The following is a 13,146-nucleotide window of genomic DNA, read 5'->3' on the forward strand; positions in this document are numbered from 1 at the left end:
CTCGACCACCGGGAGTCTCCAGAGGACTCAGCTCAGGTTTCCTCACAACCTGACAGACGGGACCTGGACCTACAGTGTTGGCCCTGGCTCTAAGAGCCCTCTGGTGACAAATCTGTCACAGGGAGGAAGCCTGTGCTAGCAGCGTGCACTCAGGTATGGACGGATACCTTGAAAGAAAGTCACACAAATAAAAACCTTAGTGTACAAAACATCACACAAGAAAACATGCATTGTTACCCTTATCAATACAATAAGACAACAGGTCTAACAGAACATATATTCATCATTAACAGACAAACCTGATGCAGAACCATTTCTGAGCTCTACTTCAAAAACTTCAGGATGATTCTGTGATCAGTAGCTGGATTTTTAATTAGAGACAAACCAAAATGCCATAAATAATGAAGGCCTATGAAGGCTAGATGAATGCCAGGCCCAGGGGGTCTGTAAATTATAATAAAATAAACTGCTATTACCTAACAGTTTAAACTAAGTAAGAACTGGCTGCGTTTAGCAGGAAATCCTTGAATTTACAAAAAAAAGTTAAAAAAAAGGAGGTCTGAGTTGGACAAACACTAATTCTCTGCCAATACCACAACTGTGATGTTTCAAATTACAGATTACATTAAAATCTAGTGAGTTACAAATCAATCTGATTTGTTCTCTTTTTTTTCTGACAATATGCCAGAGCAAATATAAAGGCCAGTGGCATTTTGTTCATGTTTGTTTTACAACACCAGAAAAACTTGAATTACTGTGATATCTACCACAGTCAGATCTGTTAACTTTGAAAGTGTTACACCCCAATAAAGACGATGTATTCATTCATAAAAACACAACACAGCTATTTGAAAAGCACAATTGACCTGTTAAACTAAAGATCAACAGGAATGTCCATTTAGTTTTGGGTTATTATAAACGTGGCTAACTTGTTTGCATATTTATAGCATTAACCCGTTAGAAGTAGACTTTCCTGTATGAGATATGAGCAAGCACAAAAAAATAATTACTCAGTAAATGCTGCCAAATGAGTGTGAACGAGGAAAATATTTTGTAACTTGAAAGTCCAGCTGCTAGCTACCAGGAGGGGCCTGCTGAACTCAAATCACATCATTATATCTGCTGGCATTAGCTTGGAAAACACCTTAGTATTTGCTGGAAACAAAAGCTACAAACTAAACCTAACACGCCAGTAAATTATAGCCAATTTACTGAAAAGCAATGTTTTGGCTATGAATGCTAACGTTAGCTTAACATAGCTAGCTGCCAGCTTGTTATCAAAAATCCTTTTGTTGTGATCCGAGAACATAGCTCCGTGACTTTGGTGCTCATCGCCGGGTTTTCACAAACAACTCGACTGATATAAACTCGGCATTTGTTCTGAGATAGGAACGCCAAGTAGCTTCGTTTCAAGACGGCTGTTAAATTACCGATCTTCAAATAAAACCCTCGCACTAAAAATGAGTTAGCATCTTTGACGAACTCTTCCAAACTGGCTCCCGCTGACTGGCTAACTAACGGAGCTACATCAACAAAACAACACGCTTCAAAGTCGAGAAAGCTGCTAAAGCTTTTCAGTAGTTACCCAGATTTACAGTCCAAAAGTCCACTTCTAAAGAGACAGATGTGCGTAGTAAATGCAGCACCCTACTTACATAAATAAATAAATGTTAACTGTACTGTAAAGCAGCTAATTTTGACACGGCTCCTCTCCAGTAGCTACCAGCGCCAGTAGCCTGTTAGCTTGACCGGAACAGCACAACAAACCTGATAGCAACGCACGAGCTCTTAATCCCTCCTACTCACAATCTGATTGGAGAACAAGTCAAAATATTTAGTCTGAAAAGTGGTGGGTGAAACTAACGTTTTATGTGGTGTGGAAGTCAGTTTTTCTCCATGTTAATTAAAACTCATAAGTTATAATTTGAAGATAGTCCCTCATACTGAGGAGGTCATCATTTAGAAATAGTGTTTATTTKCATCATTCAAAATGGTAAAATGACATATTTTATTTTCAAGATATTCTTTATAGCATCTCATTAATATGATTTAGCATTTCAAAAGATGAATTAGTGTATTTTAATTATAACTTAGCATTTTAAAAAGTGACAAATTTTAAAGTAGGCCTATAGCATTTCCAGGGACGTGCACAGATAGACGTCAGGTGGTGCTCGAGCACCTGCCCTTTTCCCTCCAGACCATCAAGTGCCCCTGTCCAGCCCGCTTTTTTTTGTCATGCTCCATCTGTCGCCCTTGGTTGCACTTCTTATTAAGTGTACAACTATAATGGCAACAGTATTTATATTATTACTAATAATATTGCCCTCACACCCTGCCTTCACCACACACACGTGCCGTGCGCGCCCCCAGCTCCTGTGCGCTGTCCCTCGGTGAACGCGCTGCGCGCTCGGACAGGAGTAGAGTCTACAGCTCCAGGCAAACTGTGCGGGACTGTCTCACATGTTTCACTCTTGTCCCGGTGTCGCACAAGTTGAAACAAAGTCCCGCATTTGACTGATCAAATTATAACAAGACATACAAAGAAGAAAAAAGAAAGGGAAACAATCGACAGACGTTTTTTTATTGGCTGCAGTTTACAACCATTAGAAAATGCCTCCTTATTTCTCTCTCTGCATTCTATGCAGGAGGAGGAGGAGAGAAGAAAAAGGCATAACAAGGCAAAGACACAGCAGCTGCCAATCAAACGCGCAGCAGCGTGTCCTGCGTGTCACAAATAAATATCTAAACACGTGAAAGAAAATGGATTTTATTTATGCAGAATGTGATGGAAACTATGTCAAAACTTCAGCAAAATAATAATTGGAAAATGCTTGAGGAAAGTGAAAGATGATTCTCAGAGAGAAAATTGCCAAACTCTTTTTTTCCTGAAGGAAAACACACCATGAAGCAACTGTTTGTAAAAGAGATTCACACAAGGAACACAGTTCAGAGAGCTGCCTGTCAGTCTGTGGACAGATAACAGCACAGATCATCTGACCTGCTTATGGTTGTCTTATTTTTTATCATGATAAAAAAATAAACTTAAAATATTTTTAACCAAAGCATTTTTTGATGAATTTTAATAAAAATACGTACTTATTTTTTCTTAAAAATCTTTAAAAAACATTGTTGTGTAATAACAGCCAAAGCAGAGAGGAATGAATGTGTTCATATTAAAATAACACAATGTGATGGTCCACAGGATCTGGTCACACTTTTTACCCACTAAACCTCAGATGCTGAAGTCAAACTTCACTTCCTGTTGTCTGTAAAGACTAATGAGGCAAATATTAATAAAATTAAGTTTGAAAATTTCAGTATTCTTTGATTTTAGTGTGAAAAGAGAATTAGCTTTAGTTTTATTTTTCTGTATTTTCTTTTCATTTTAAAGGCAAACATTGAATAATGAATCCTAACAATGGGTTCTTTTTAAATTTAATCTCTTCTTTGTCAGGTTTTGTGTGTTCTAAATGGAATATAAACCATAATTTGGAAAATAAAATAAGCATCATAAGAATAATTTGATTTTGCTTCAATAAATATTAACAGAAATTGGCTCTTGATCTGGACTAAGTGTGGAACTTTCGCCCCTTGTGAATTCGACCCCCCTGTGTTACAGCGTTACATTTTGACAGTAATTTAGAGTCTGATTAGTTTAAATGTTGTAATTTATTGCACTAACCTTTGTCACCAATCCGTTTCACCCAAATAAACATATTTCATATTGTTGGTGTTTTAGCTACAGCAGAGAAGCAGCTCTATGTTTTCTCCTCCGTCAGACACAGATGAAGCTGAATTGTTAGTTCAGATCATGGAAACAGCTCTATGATGGAGAGACTGAATGAAGATCCTCCACAGAACAAAAAAGCCATTAGTCATTTTGAGAAAATAAACTTAAGTATAGTTATTTTATAAACACTACAAAAATTGTCATTACTAGTTTTTGTTCTGTTGTTGCCAGTTTGTTACAGAAACCAACCTGTAGAGTGTTGAATATTAAACATCTGTATCAGACAGAAAAAATCTGATTTAAAATAGATATGCACAATGTACAAGATGTGTCTGTAATGTCACATTATTAGGACAGCTGCTGATTCCATGCACCGGATAAGGTGCACAAGGTGCGCTATTTTTACATTTGAGCACCTGCCCCCAAAAATGTCAGTGCACGCTACTGAGCATTTTGTAATTATAGGACACTAAGTCATAATTTTTAGGTAGTGTATCATAATTATGTAAGTGATGCTATTTCATAAGTATGATATCTCATGAATATCAGATATTACAAATTCAAATGGTGAGATAGCATCTCATCATAATACATTCACTATATTCCCATGCAGCATGTCTGTTTCCAGCAGTCATAGTAATAAATAAATAAATAAATAAATAAATAAATAAAAGGGTGGGAGGAGGGTGGGGGCTCACCCTGGAGTCTGGACAGGTCACAAGTCCATCACACGAGCACATATATATTTTTCATAATCTTTATTGTCCCTGTATAGAGACAAACCAGACAAGCAGCCTCACAATTATAAGATGTTTAATAATCATTGTGAGCTATATAGAAAAGTCATATTTTTTTAAAAAAAATATTGTTTCATAATTGCGATTCAGAAAATCTGTTTTTATTTTTTGGCCAAATTGGGCTTTCATATGTTTCAAGTGATTACACAAAAACAGTATTTATATAATTTATTTGCCAAATATAATTTTCAGTAAAAGATGGCAGAACTTAAAACACTACAAAATTAAATTAAATTAAATTAAATAAAAAATGCTGTGGTCATGGAAACATTATAGGATTTTACATGTAGTATTTGTAAACTTATATAGTAAAGAAGTACATTTACTTTGTTACATTATTTACGGTAAGTCATTTTTTTGAGGATTTGCAATTTTTCCAAGTTTTTCTTAATCATAATGTTTACTTTTAATTAGTCACATTCAAAACATAAAGTTGATACATCTACTTTAGTTTAAAATATAACATCTAGTTGTATGTTACAAACTGAAGTATGACTGGAACTCATTAAGAAAAGTGCTGTTTCTGCACTCTAAAAATGCTGTTGCATTTAATTAACCAAGTGTCAACTGGTTCCACTAACATGAGTTGAGTAAATTTAAAGCAATTTACTCAACTCAGTTTGGTGCAACCAGTTTGGTTAATTAAACTCAACACTTTATTTCTTAGAATAAAATTAATTTTTACCATGGTCATTTTCTGTTAAGGTATTTTTACTTTTACTTAGTTATTTCTTTCAGATACTTTATATGCCACTGATTATTTGTATTATTACCAACAAAGGCACTGAGGAAGAACATGAAGCTCCTCCCCTGACTCAGGTGTTCAATTAGTCTGAATTGGCCTCACCTGCTGCCTTTATAAGTTGCCCCAGTTCAGTGTGTTGGAAGTGTCTAGTCTGTTTTGCTCTGCTTGTGGCAATGGGAGGATGGATATGTCTTTGTTTGGCATTACTGGCATCATACTTGCAAGGTAAGTCAAATCTTTAGTGTTTATCCTTTTTCTCTCACAGTGAAGTCTTTTATCACGAGCTCCTTTTGTTTCAACCAGTTGTTTCAGCTGGAAGCAGTCTTATGAAGTGCAACCTGGGCACAAAACTGTGCAAGGATGGCTCAGAATGCATCCCCTACAGCCACGTGTGTGATGGAGAGCCGGACTGTAAGGATGGCTCAGATGAAGAAGACTGTGACTCTGGATGTGGTGATGGTATGTTAAGTTTTAAACATTTTTTTTTCAACTTGGATTACTTAACCCATTTTTTTTTTCAATAAACTTTTAACTTTCAATGTGGATGGAAATCCTCTTAACACAATAATTGCATGTGCAGTCCCCCCCGGTCTAATTGTGTCTRAAGTTCCCACACCAGAAACTAATTGCTTTTATTCTTGGTAATCAACTTTATTGAAACTTTTAACAAAGCAATGAGTTTTTTTTTTTTAAATGTAGCAAACTGAAGATTTTAGCAATGCAGTGGGTGACTCATTTTATTAATCCTTCCATTGTTCAGGAAGCAACATTTTAGCATAGTTAACATTCTGAAACCTGTGATGGGAAAGTTTCAGTCAGCAGTAAAGAGTGGTGTAAATGTTGCCTACATTAGCTGAATTATTAATATTTGCACCATAAATTTGACATTATGAATAACTTTATCAAACATTTGTTTCAGAATTGAGATGTAACTTGACAACATGGTGAATTTGTAACATTAAGTCAATGTCTTTTCCCCTTCTGATCTGCACACAGATCAGTTCCAGTGCGCCCATGGGATGAAGTGCATAGACAAGAACCAGGTGTGTGATGGTGTTCCCCAGTGTCAGGACCTCTCAGACGAACAGCACTGCATGAAGCAAACTGAGAACTGTGCTCACCATTGTGACGACAAGAATCGCTGCCTGCCTGCGAGCTTCATATGTGATGGGGAGAAGGACTGTATGGATGGCACTGATGAAGCCAGCTGTGGTACAGCATGACTTTAGAGGAGTGACTTACTGCTGGCTCTTTTTTTTTTTTGAGTCACTTTATTCCTCTTCTCTTTTTCAGAAGACAAAGATGATGCCAGTACAGTTCCTGTACCTGCTGCCCCTGCTCCGGCTCGTCCCATAAAGTGTCCTTTAGGCACCAAACTCTGCAAGGACAACTCTGACTGCATTCACTACAACCATGTTTGTGATGGGGAGGCAGACTGCAGAGATGGGTCGGATGAGGAAGACTGCTTATCAGAATGTGAAAGTGGTAAGTGACKTTTGAATTGGCAGTTTAAAAACAAAACATAAGTTGCTGCTTCAGTGAATTTAATACAGTGTCAAGGATGCCTATACAGTAGGCTTTTTGACTGCAGAAGTCCTGTATGCAAGTAAAGGAGCCTAATAAAATGACAATGAAAGGCTCACCTTGCAAATTGAGCCATATTAACTTGACTCAAAAAATGTAAAGCAATTGTTTGGCTTGCCAATTATCCCATCAGATGCTATTGTTTGAGTGATTCTGTTTCTGCTGCAGACCAGTTCCAGTGCCACCATGGAAAGAAGTGCATAGAAAAGGGCCAGGTGTGTGACGGTGTCCCTCACTGCCAGGACCGCTCAGATGAACTGCACTGTGCTAAACGCATGGAGGGCTGTGCTCACCAATGTGATGACAAGAGCCGCTGCATTCCCAACAGCTTCCTCTGTGACGGGGAGAGGGACTGCATAGATGGCAGTGACGAGGCAACTTGTGGTAGGTTGTGCTCCAGAGCAAAGCTTCCAACCCTGGTCTTGATGCCCACAATTTGTCTAATATCTCCCTGGTCCAGTGCAGCTGACTAACATTTTGACAAATTCATAGTAGAACTCTTCAAGTTGTCGTCCTTGACTCGTCGTTCTGGCTGTATTGAAGCAGGGAAATGTGTTTTGACTTGTCTTGAGTTTTTTTTTTTTTTTTTTCCTACTGGTCAGCTTAAAGTATTGTCTGACTTCAAAGGACTAATTGCATTGCTTCCTCCTCTGCAGATGAACAGAAGTGTAGTTCAACAGAATTCAGATGTACCAGTGGCCAGTGTGTGTCTGCTTCAGTGCGCTGTGACGGTCACCCAGACTGCTGGGACCGCTCGGATGAGGAGGGCTGTACCAAAGCACCAGTCTGCACCACCAAACACCGCTGTCCCCAAAGCAAGGAGTGTCTGGTGCAGGAGTGGATTTGCGATGGAGACCAGGACTGCAAAGATGGCTCAGATGAGAAGGTGGATGTTTGAACTATTTGGGCCAATTCTCTTGTCTCGTTTACTAAAATTTGAAAGTGGGTGGGAGTCAAAGCTGTAAACCAGGGGACAACAAAGTTCTTGCAGTGGGAAATTAAAATCCCCAGTGACTAACAGAAAACAAAGGTGAATCTTAAAATGTGCAATTTAACATTTATTCAAATCTTATGGTCAAGGACCAAAAACTTGCATCCATATTTACAAATCAAGGAACATGAAATTGTATTTGAACTTATAAAATTTTGGTTTGACAGCCACACATTTTCAGTATTTGCAACAATTCTTGGAACAGGTCATTGCAATGGGTTCAGAAAACTTATTAAACACTTTGAGCTTCAAATTGTAAGCCAATAAAAGTCTTGAGTTCAAAGGTCCACCAGGCCACAAACCTTAAGTTGCACTTTAGAAAGCGGTGCTTCTGTCCTATAGCTGCAATATTGTAGTTTGGTTTTAAAATGCCAAATGTCACTTTACATGCCCCCAAACAAATTAAACTGAAACTTTATATTCTTGAAACATGCCTTACACTTAAACGCCTGTCAAATCCTTTAGGACTGTCCYGTGGTTCCACTCAGCTGTGGTGACTTCCAGTGGCTGTGTAAATCAAAGACCAAATGTGTTCCTGCAGTCTGGAGGTGTGACGGCATGAAGGACTGTGACGATGGCAGTGATGAAGATGAATGTGAGTAGATACTGGAGTACATACTGAAAAGTTGGTAATTGTAATATTTACTAGTGTTTCAATTTCACCATATTTAAATGCAACCTTGGCAGTGTAAAACTGACAACTGTTATATGCTGCTGGCATAGTTTACATTAATTACAAAGCTCCAAATGAATTCAGCAACGTGGTGTTACTGAGTGTATAATGTATACTTGCAGGTGGGATGGTGACATGCCTCCCTCATGAGTTCCAGTGTGGCAGTCATGAGTGTTTGAACGTGGCTCTGGTATGCAATGGCATTACAAACTGTGCAGATGGTTCAGACGAAGGAGGCAGCTGCCAAACAAACTGTGCAGAAGCAGATGACTCGCGCTGTTCTCAAGGCTGCTACAACACACCACAGGGACCTGTGAGCTTTTAAAATGTCTTAAAAAATTTTTGGTTAGACTTAAATGGAAACGTAAAGAACAGCTCCTGCAGAATCTAACTTGTGTTTGCCCACTGAAACATTGATACTGACTTGTGTTCTTGTGCAGCGCTGTCGTTGTGCAGCTGGTTACAAACTCCTGGAGGATGGACAGACATGTGCTGATGTAAATGAGTGTGAAGGTCCAACACCAGGTGTGTGCAGTCATTTGTGCATCAATACTGCAGGATCATACCAATGTGACTGCCATCCAGGCTTTATTATGGAGACGGGTGGACACCAGTGCAAGATCACAGGTAAAGCATTTTATTTAAAATGAAAAATGAATGATATTCTTCAACTGAATTGGAAATGCTGGCTTTTAAAGTCCAAAAACTGCACCCAAACGGTAAAAATGGAAACAAGTCGACTCTTATCAAGCTTACACTTGAATGTTTGTTTGAAGTCTTCCTGGGGAGGGGATAAAATCAAATTAAAGCTACAATTTAATTGCAATGACAGGAAAGTTACGGCATGAAGCAGTGATTTTCATTATATGTATTACAAGCACTAGACCCCACACAGTTTACAATTGGTATATTGTACTAATGGTGGTTAAACACTTGCACCCAATAAACAAACAATGCTCCATGCTTTGTAGATTTTCTGGAGCAAATAACTGTTGCATGAAACTACTGAATTGCAATGAAACTCTYGCTCTCAGGTGAACCCTTCCTGCTAACATCAGTCCAAACAGAACTCTACTTGTATGGTCTGCGCGGTGGAAATCTAGACATCCTGTCGTCTTCTGCCAAGAAGGCAATTTTTTCTCTGGACTATGACTGGAGGGATCAGAAAGTGTTCTGGGTCAGTGTGGACACTGAGACTATCAGATGGTCTTCAATGGACCAGAAGACTACAGGAATTCTGATCAAAGGTTGGAGCAAATCTATAAAGATTAAGAATGGCATGAAAAGGTACCACCTTAATGCTTTTGTCTCTAGGAGTCAGGGCTGACTCTGTGGCTGTGGACTGGCTTGGGAGAAACCTGTACTGGATTGATGGAGTGAATAGTCAGATTGTTGCAGTCAAACTTGCAAAAACCTCTGTGAAATCACTGGACAGAAGCATCATCCTGGATGAAGACCTGGACCAGCCTCGCTCTCTGGCCTTGCTGCCACAAAAAGGGTGGGTTTGAGGTCTTTAATGAAAGTGAAACTTAAATCCCCAAATATTCATGCTCTTTACCTGTGTTCTAGGCTGATGTTTTGGACTGAAATTGGTAACATGGTAAAGATTGAACGTGCTGGAATGGATGGATCAGAGAGGAGGGCAGTGGTAAACTCCAGCTTAGGCTGGCCAGGTGGAATTTCAGTGGACTACATCTCTGAGAGGGTCTACTGGACCGATGAACGACTGGGGGCCATTGGATCTTCCACATTAGATGGTGGTGATGTGAAGGTAAAATAACAGTTCAGGAACTTCACCACAACTTACCCCACAGCCAGTAAAGTTAAACTTGTAAATGTGAAAGGTGCACTTTCAATTGCATTCAATCCAGTTTAATCACTTGAAATCCTGAATTGAAACTTGTAAAGCACCCTTGATGAACATGGTCTAGCAGTTAATGGCTTGTCATTGTACGGAGCACAATGAAATAACAATGAACACCCATTCAACAAGACACACACTTAAAATTGCTTGACTTTTTTTCAGATTCTTCAGTTGAAGGAGACAACAAATCCTTTCTCTGTGGCTGTATTCAATGACATGCTTTATTGGTCTGATGCCAAGAAAAGGGTGGTTCAAGCTGCTAATAAGTTCTCTGGCAAAAACTGTCAAATTCTGCTAAAAAGACCAGGACAGCCTTTTGCTGTGAAAGTGAGTAAGATGATTCTAGTTTAAAATGTGCAGTCTTGAGAATTTGAAAGCAAAGGCATAAAACCTTGCTGTATTTCAGCTCATCCACCCAATACTCCAGATGGACACAGGCAGTCCCTGTAAGAAGATGGACTGTTCCCACATGTGTGTGGTGGCTCCAAGACGCAGAGCTGTCTGCATGTGTCCCTCTGGTCTCATGCTGGCTGTAGATGGTGTGACCTGCTCCAGTCAGGTTTCACCAACAATCCTGCTGCTGCTCTCTCCCACAGCTGTCATGAAGGTTAATGTTCCCTCATTGWTTCAGAGCTATGCACTTTGTTCCGATGCTAGCATGTGAAATTAAAATTTGATTCTCAAAGCTTCAACTTTTGAACCAGCTCAAACTACACTTACATTTAAAGTTGCACTTTAACTTTTAAGTGTAAATAGACTTTTTGCCTCTTTTGCAGATCCATTTGCAGTCCCAGCTGGCAGCTGCTGAGTTGAAGGGCTGGCCTGAGCACTTGTCACTGCAAATCCCCAACATGAATGAAGCTGCCATCATGGACTACAGCCTACAAGACGACACTCTGGTTTTAACCGATGATGCCACAGCTTCACTAAGCTCCTTCAAGCTGAAGGATTCTGTTTTGATCTCCCAGGGCCAGCTTCTCAAACTGCTGGATGATAAAATTACTGCCATGGCTCTTGACTGGGTAACCCTCAACGTGTACTGGAGCAGCAGAAAACAGCCACGCCTACAGGTCACTTCAAAAACTGGAACCTACACTGCTGTTGTCATTAAGGATGGAATTGGTGGAATTGGTGGTATTGCTCTCCACCCTCCCAGTGGAATCGTTTGTTTCACAAATTTAGATCTGCATGACACAAGTAGCAAGGGTGCAATAGAATGTGCTCACATGGACGGTGCACAGCGGAGAGTTGTGTGGAAGGAGGCAGTCCAGCCTGAATCATTGGCCTTTTCTAAAGATGCAGATACCATCTACTGGGTTGACATGGGTAAGCATTAAAAAAATAAAACTAATGGCTCTAATGTGGTTACAGTAATATGATGATTTTATATATTTTCAGGAATGGGGACAATCAATGCTGTTCACATCAATGGATCTGGATATAAAAAGCTGGAGACGATCAATGGCCTGACTGCAATGACTCTTGTTGATGATGCACTGATCTGGATGACTACTAATGGTAATGGCCTATTTGAATAAAATTACTTGGTGTTCGGACAGAATATGCTTAAATGGAGATTAGTAGAAGTACATGCATTGACCAMATGTTTGCCTTCAGACATGACGAGGCTCTGGTACAAGAGAGAGCAGCAACAAAAAATGTGGTTTGAGGTTGATGCACAAGTGGTCAGCTTAAAATCCTTCAAGTCTAGTCATTCAGGTAAATGACTATTATGATGAATCTTAAAAATGACTAATTTTAAATGCTTAAAATCTAAACTAGTTGCTCCAATGTCCTAGGTTCCAATCACTGTGCTAAAAACAATGGAAACTGTCAGCACCTGTGCCTCGCCACTCCAGCAGGCCGGACATGCGAGTGTGCTCATGACTACACGGTGAAGGGTACAAAGTGCATCCTACAGGAAAGCTGCTCACCTGACAGCAGACCATGTTTGGACCAAACCTGCCTTCCTGTCGCAAAGTTCTGTGATGGGCATGCAGATTGCGCTGACCACTCGGATGAAAACTGTGTGTACATGGGAGGGGGGGGGGTGTTAAAATGCTTAATGTACTGAATTTATTTCTTTATGTTAAGGTGTTGGCCTCAAGCAGTTGTCAGGTTCCAAGGTGTCTCCTACCATCCAACCTCGTGGCTCTGCTCCTCGTCCTTCTCCAGAGATGGACCAGGACGACTTGAGTGAGCTCAAGAACCTGGACGCTCTGAAGTGCAACCAGGACCGCTGCAGTGGTAACGGGCTGTGTGTGGAGACTGAAGGAGTCACTACTTGTCAGTGTTCAGAGGGCTACAGCGGTGCCACCTGTAAAGATCCTGTCGCAAAAGGCTTGCCAAGTGCAATCATCTATGGAGCAGCTGGTCTCTCTGCAGGGGTTGTGGTCATTGCTGTAATTGCAGTGGTGGTCTTAAAAAAGAAGGGTGCATCCAGGTAAAGACATCCAGCATGTCAAACACAACCAGAGGCTTAAAAGTACAAAAATAGTAATGTCATTCCATTCTTTACAGGAGCAGTAACTCTGAAATTGAAAAGGAGATGAGCATGTCTGAGCTACAGAACAAAGCAGAGACTACCCCCTGCACTCAAACTGCCCAGGCAGATGTGGAAAAACCTGAGGTAACTCTAGATCTCTACACAAGAAGTTTTACTCCTGGGATTTTCTGACTTTTTTTTTTTTCTTTTACAGGAACCATCTTCAGGGAACTGATGCAGATTTAAATCATTTTAAATAAAAGCTTTGCATTTTCAA

General features: G+C 39.8%; 1 protein-coding gene across 2 annotated transcripts; it reads left to right on the forward strand.

Moving 5' to 3' along the window:
* The first annotated feature begins 5,416 nt into the window (after window positions 1-5,416).
* On the forward strand, window positions 5,417-13,146 carry lrp13 (low-density lipoprotein receptor related-protein 13). Of its 2 annotated transcripts, none has more exons than XM_014022413.1 (21): window positions 5,417-5,497; window positions 5,576-5,731; window positions 6,269-6,484; window positions 6,566-6,757; window positions 7,025-7,240; window positions 7,513-7,742; window positions 8,313-8,442; window positions 8,643-8,833; window positions 8,961-9,147; window positions 9,555-9,767; window positions 9,835-10,018; window positions 10,090-10,291; window positions 10,547-10,711; window positions 10,791-10,991; window positions 11,161-11,710; window positions 11,783-11,902; window positions 12,002-12,103; window positions 12,184-12,411; window positions 12,479-12,827; window positions 12,905-13,013; window positions 13,084-13,146. In XM_014022413.1, exons 1-21 carry the CDS (start codon window positions 5,446-5,448, stop codon window positions 13,102-13,104), a joined length of 4,014 nt encoding a protein of 1,337 aa, XP_013877867.1. In that variant the 5' UTR covers window positions 5,417-5,445; the 3' UTR covers window positions 13,105-13,146. The 2 variants fall into 2 exon arrangements, with proteins under 2 accessions (XP_013877867.1, XP_013877868.1); XM_014022414.1 differs by having other exon boundaries at window positions 6,569-6,757.

This window comes from Austrofundulus limnaeus, unplaced genomic scaffold (genome assembly GCF_001266775.1).
Source record: "Austrofundulus limnaeus strain Quisiro unplaced genomic scaffold, Austrofundulus_limnaeus-1.0 Scaffold328, whole genome shotgun sequence".
NCBI classification, from domain to species: Eukaryota; Metazoa; Chordata; class Actinopteri; order Cyprinodontiformes; family Rivulidae; genus Austrofundulus; species Austrofundulus limnaeus.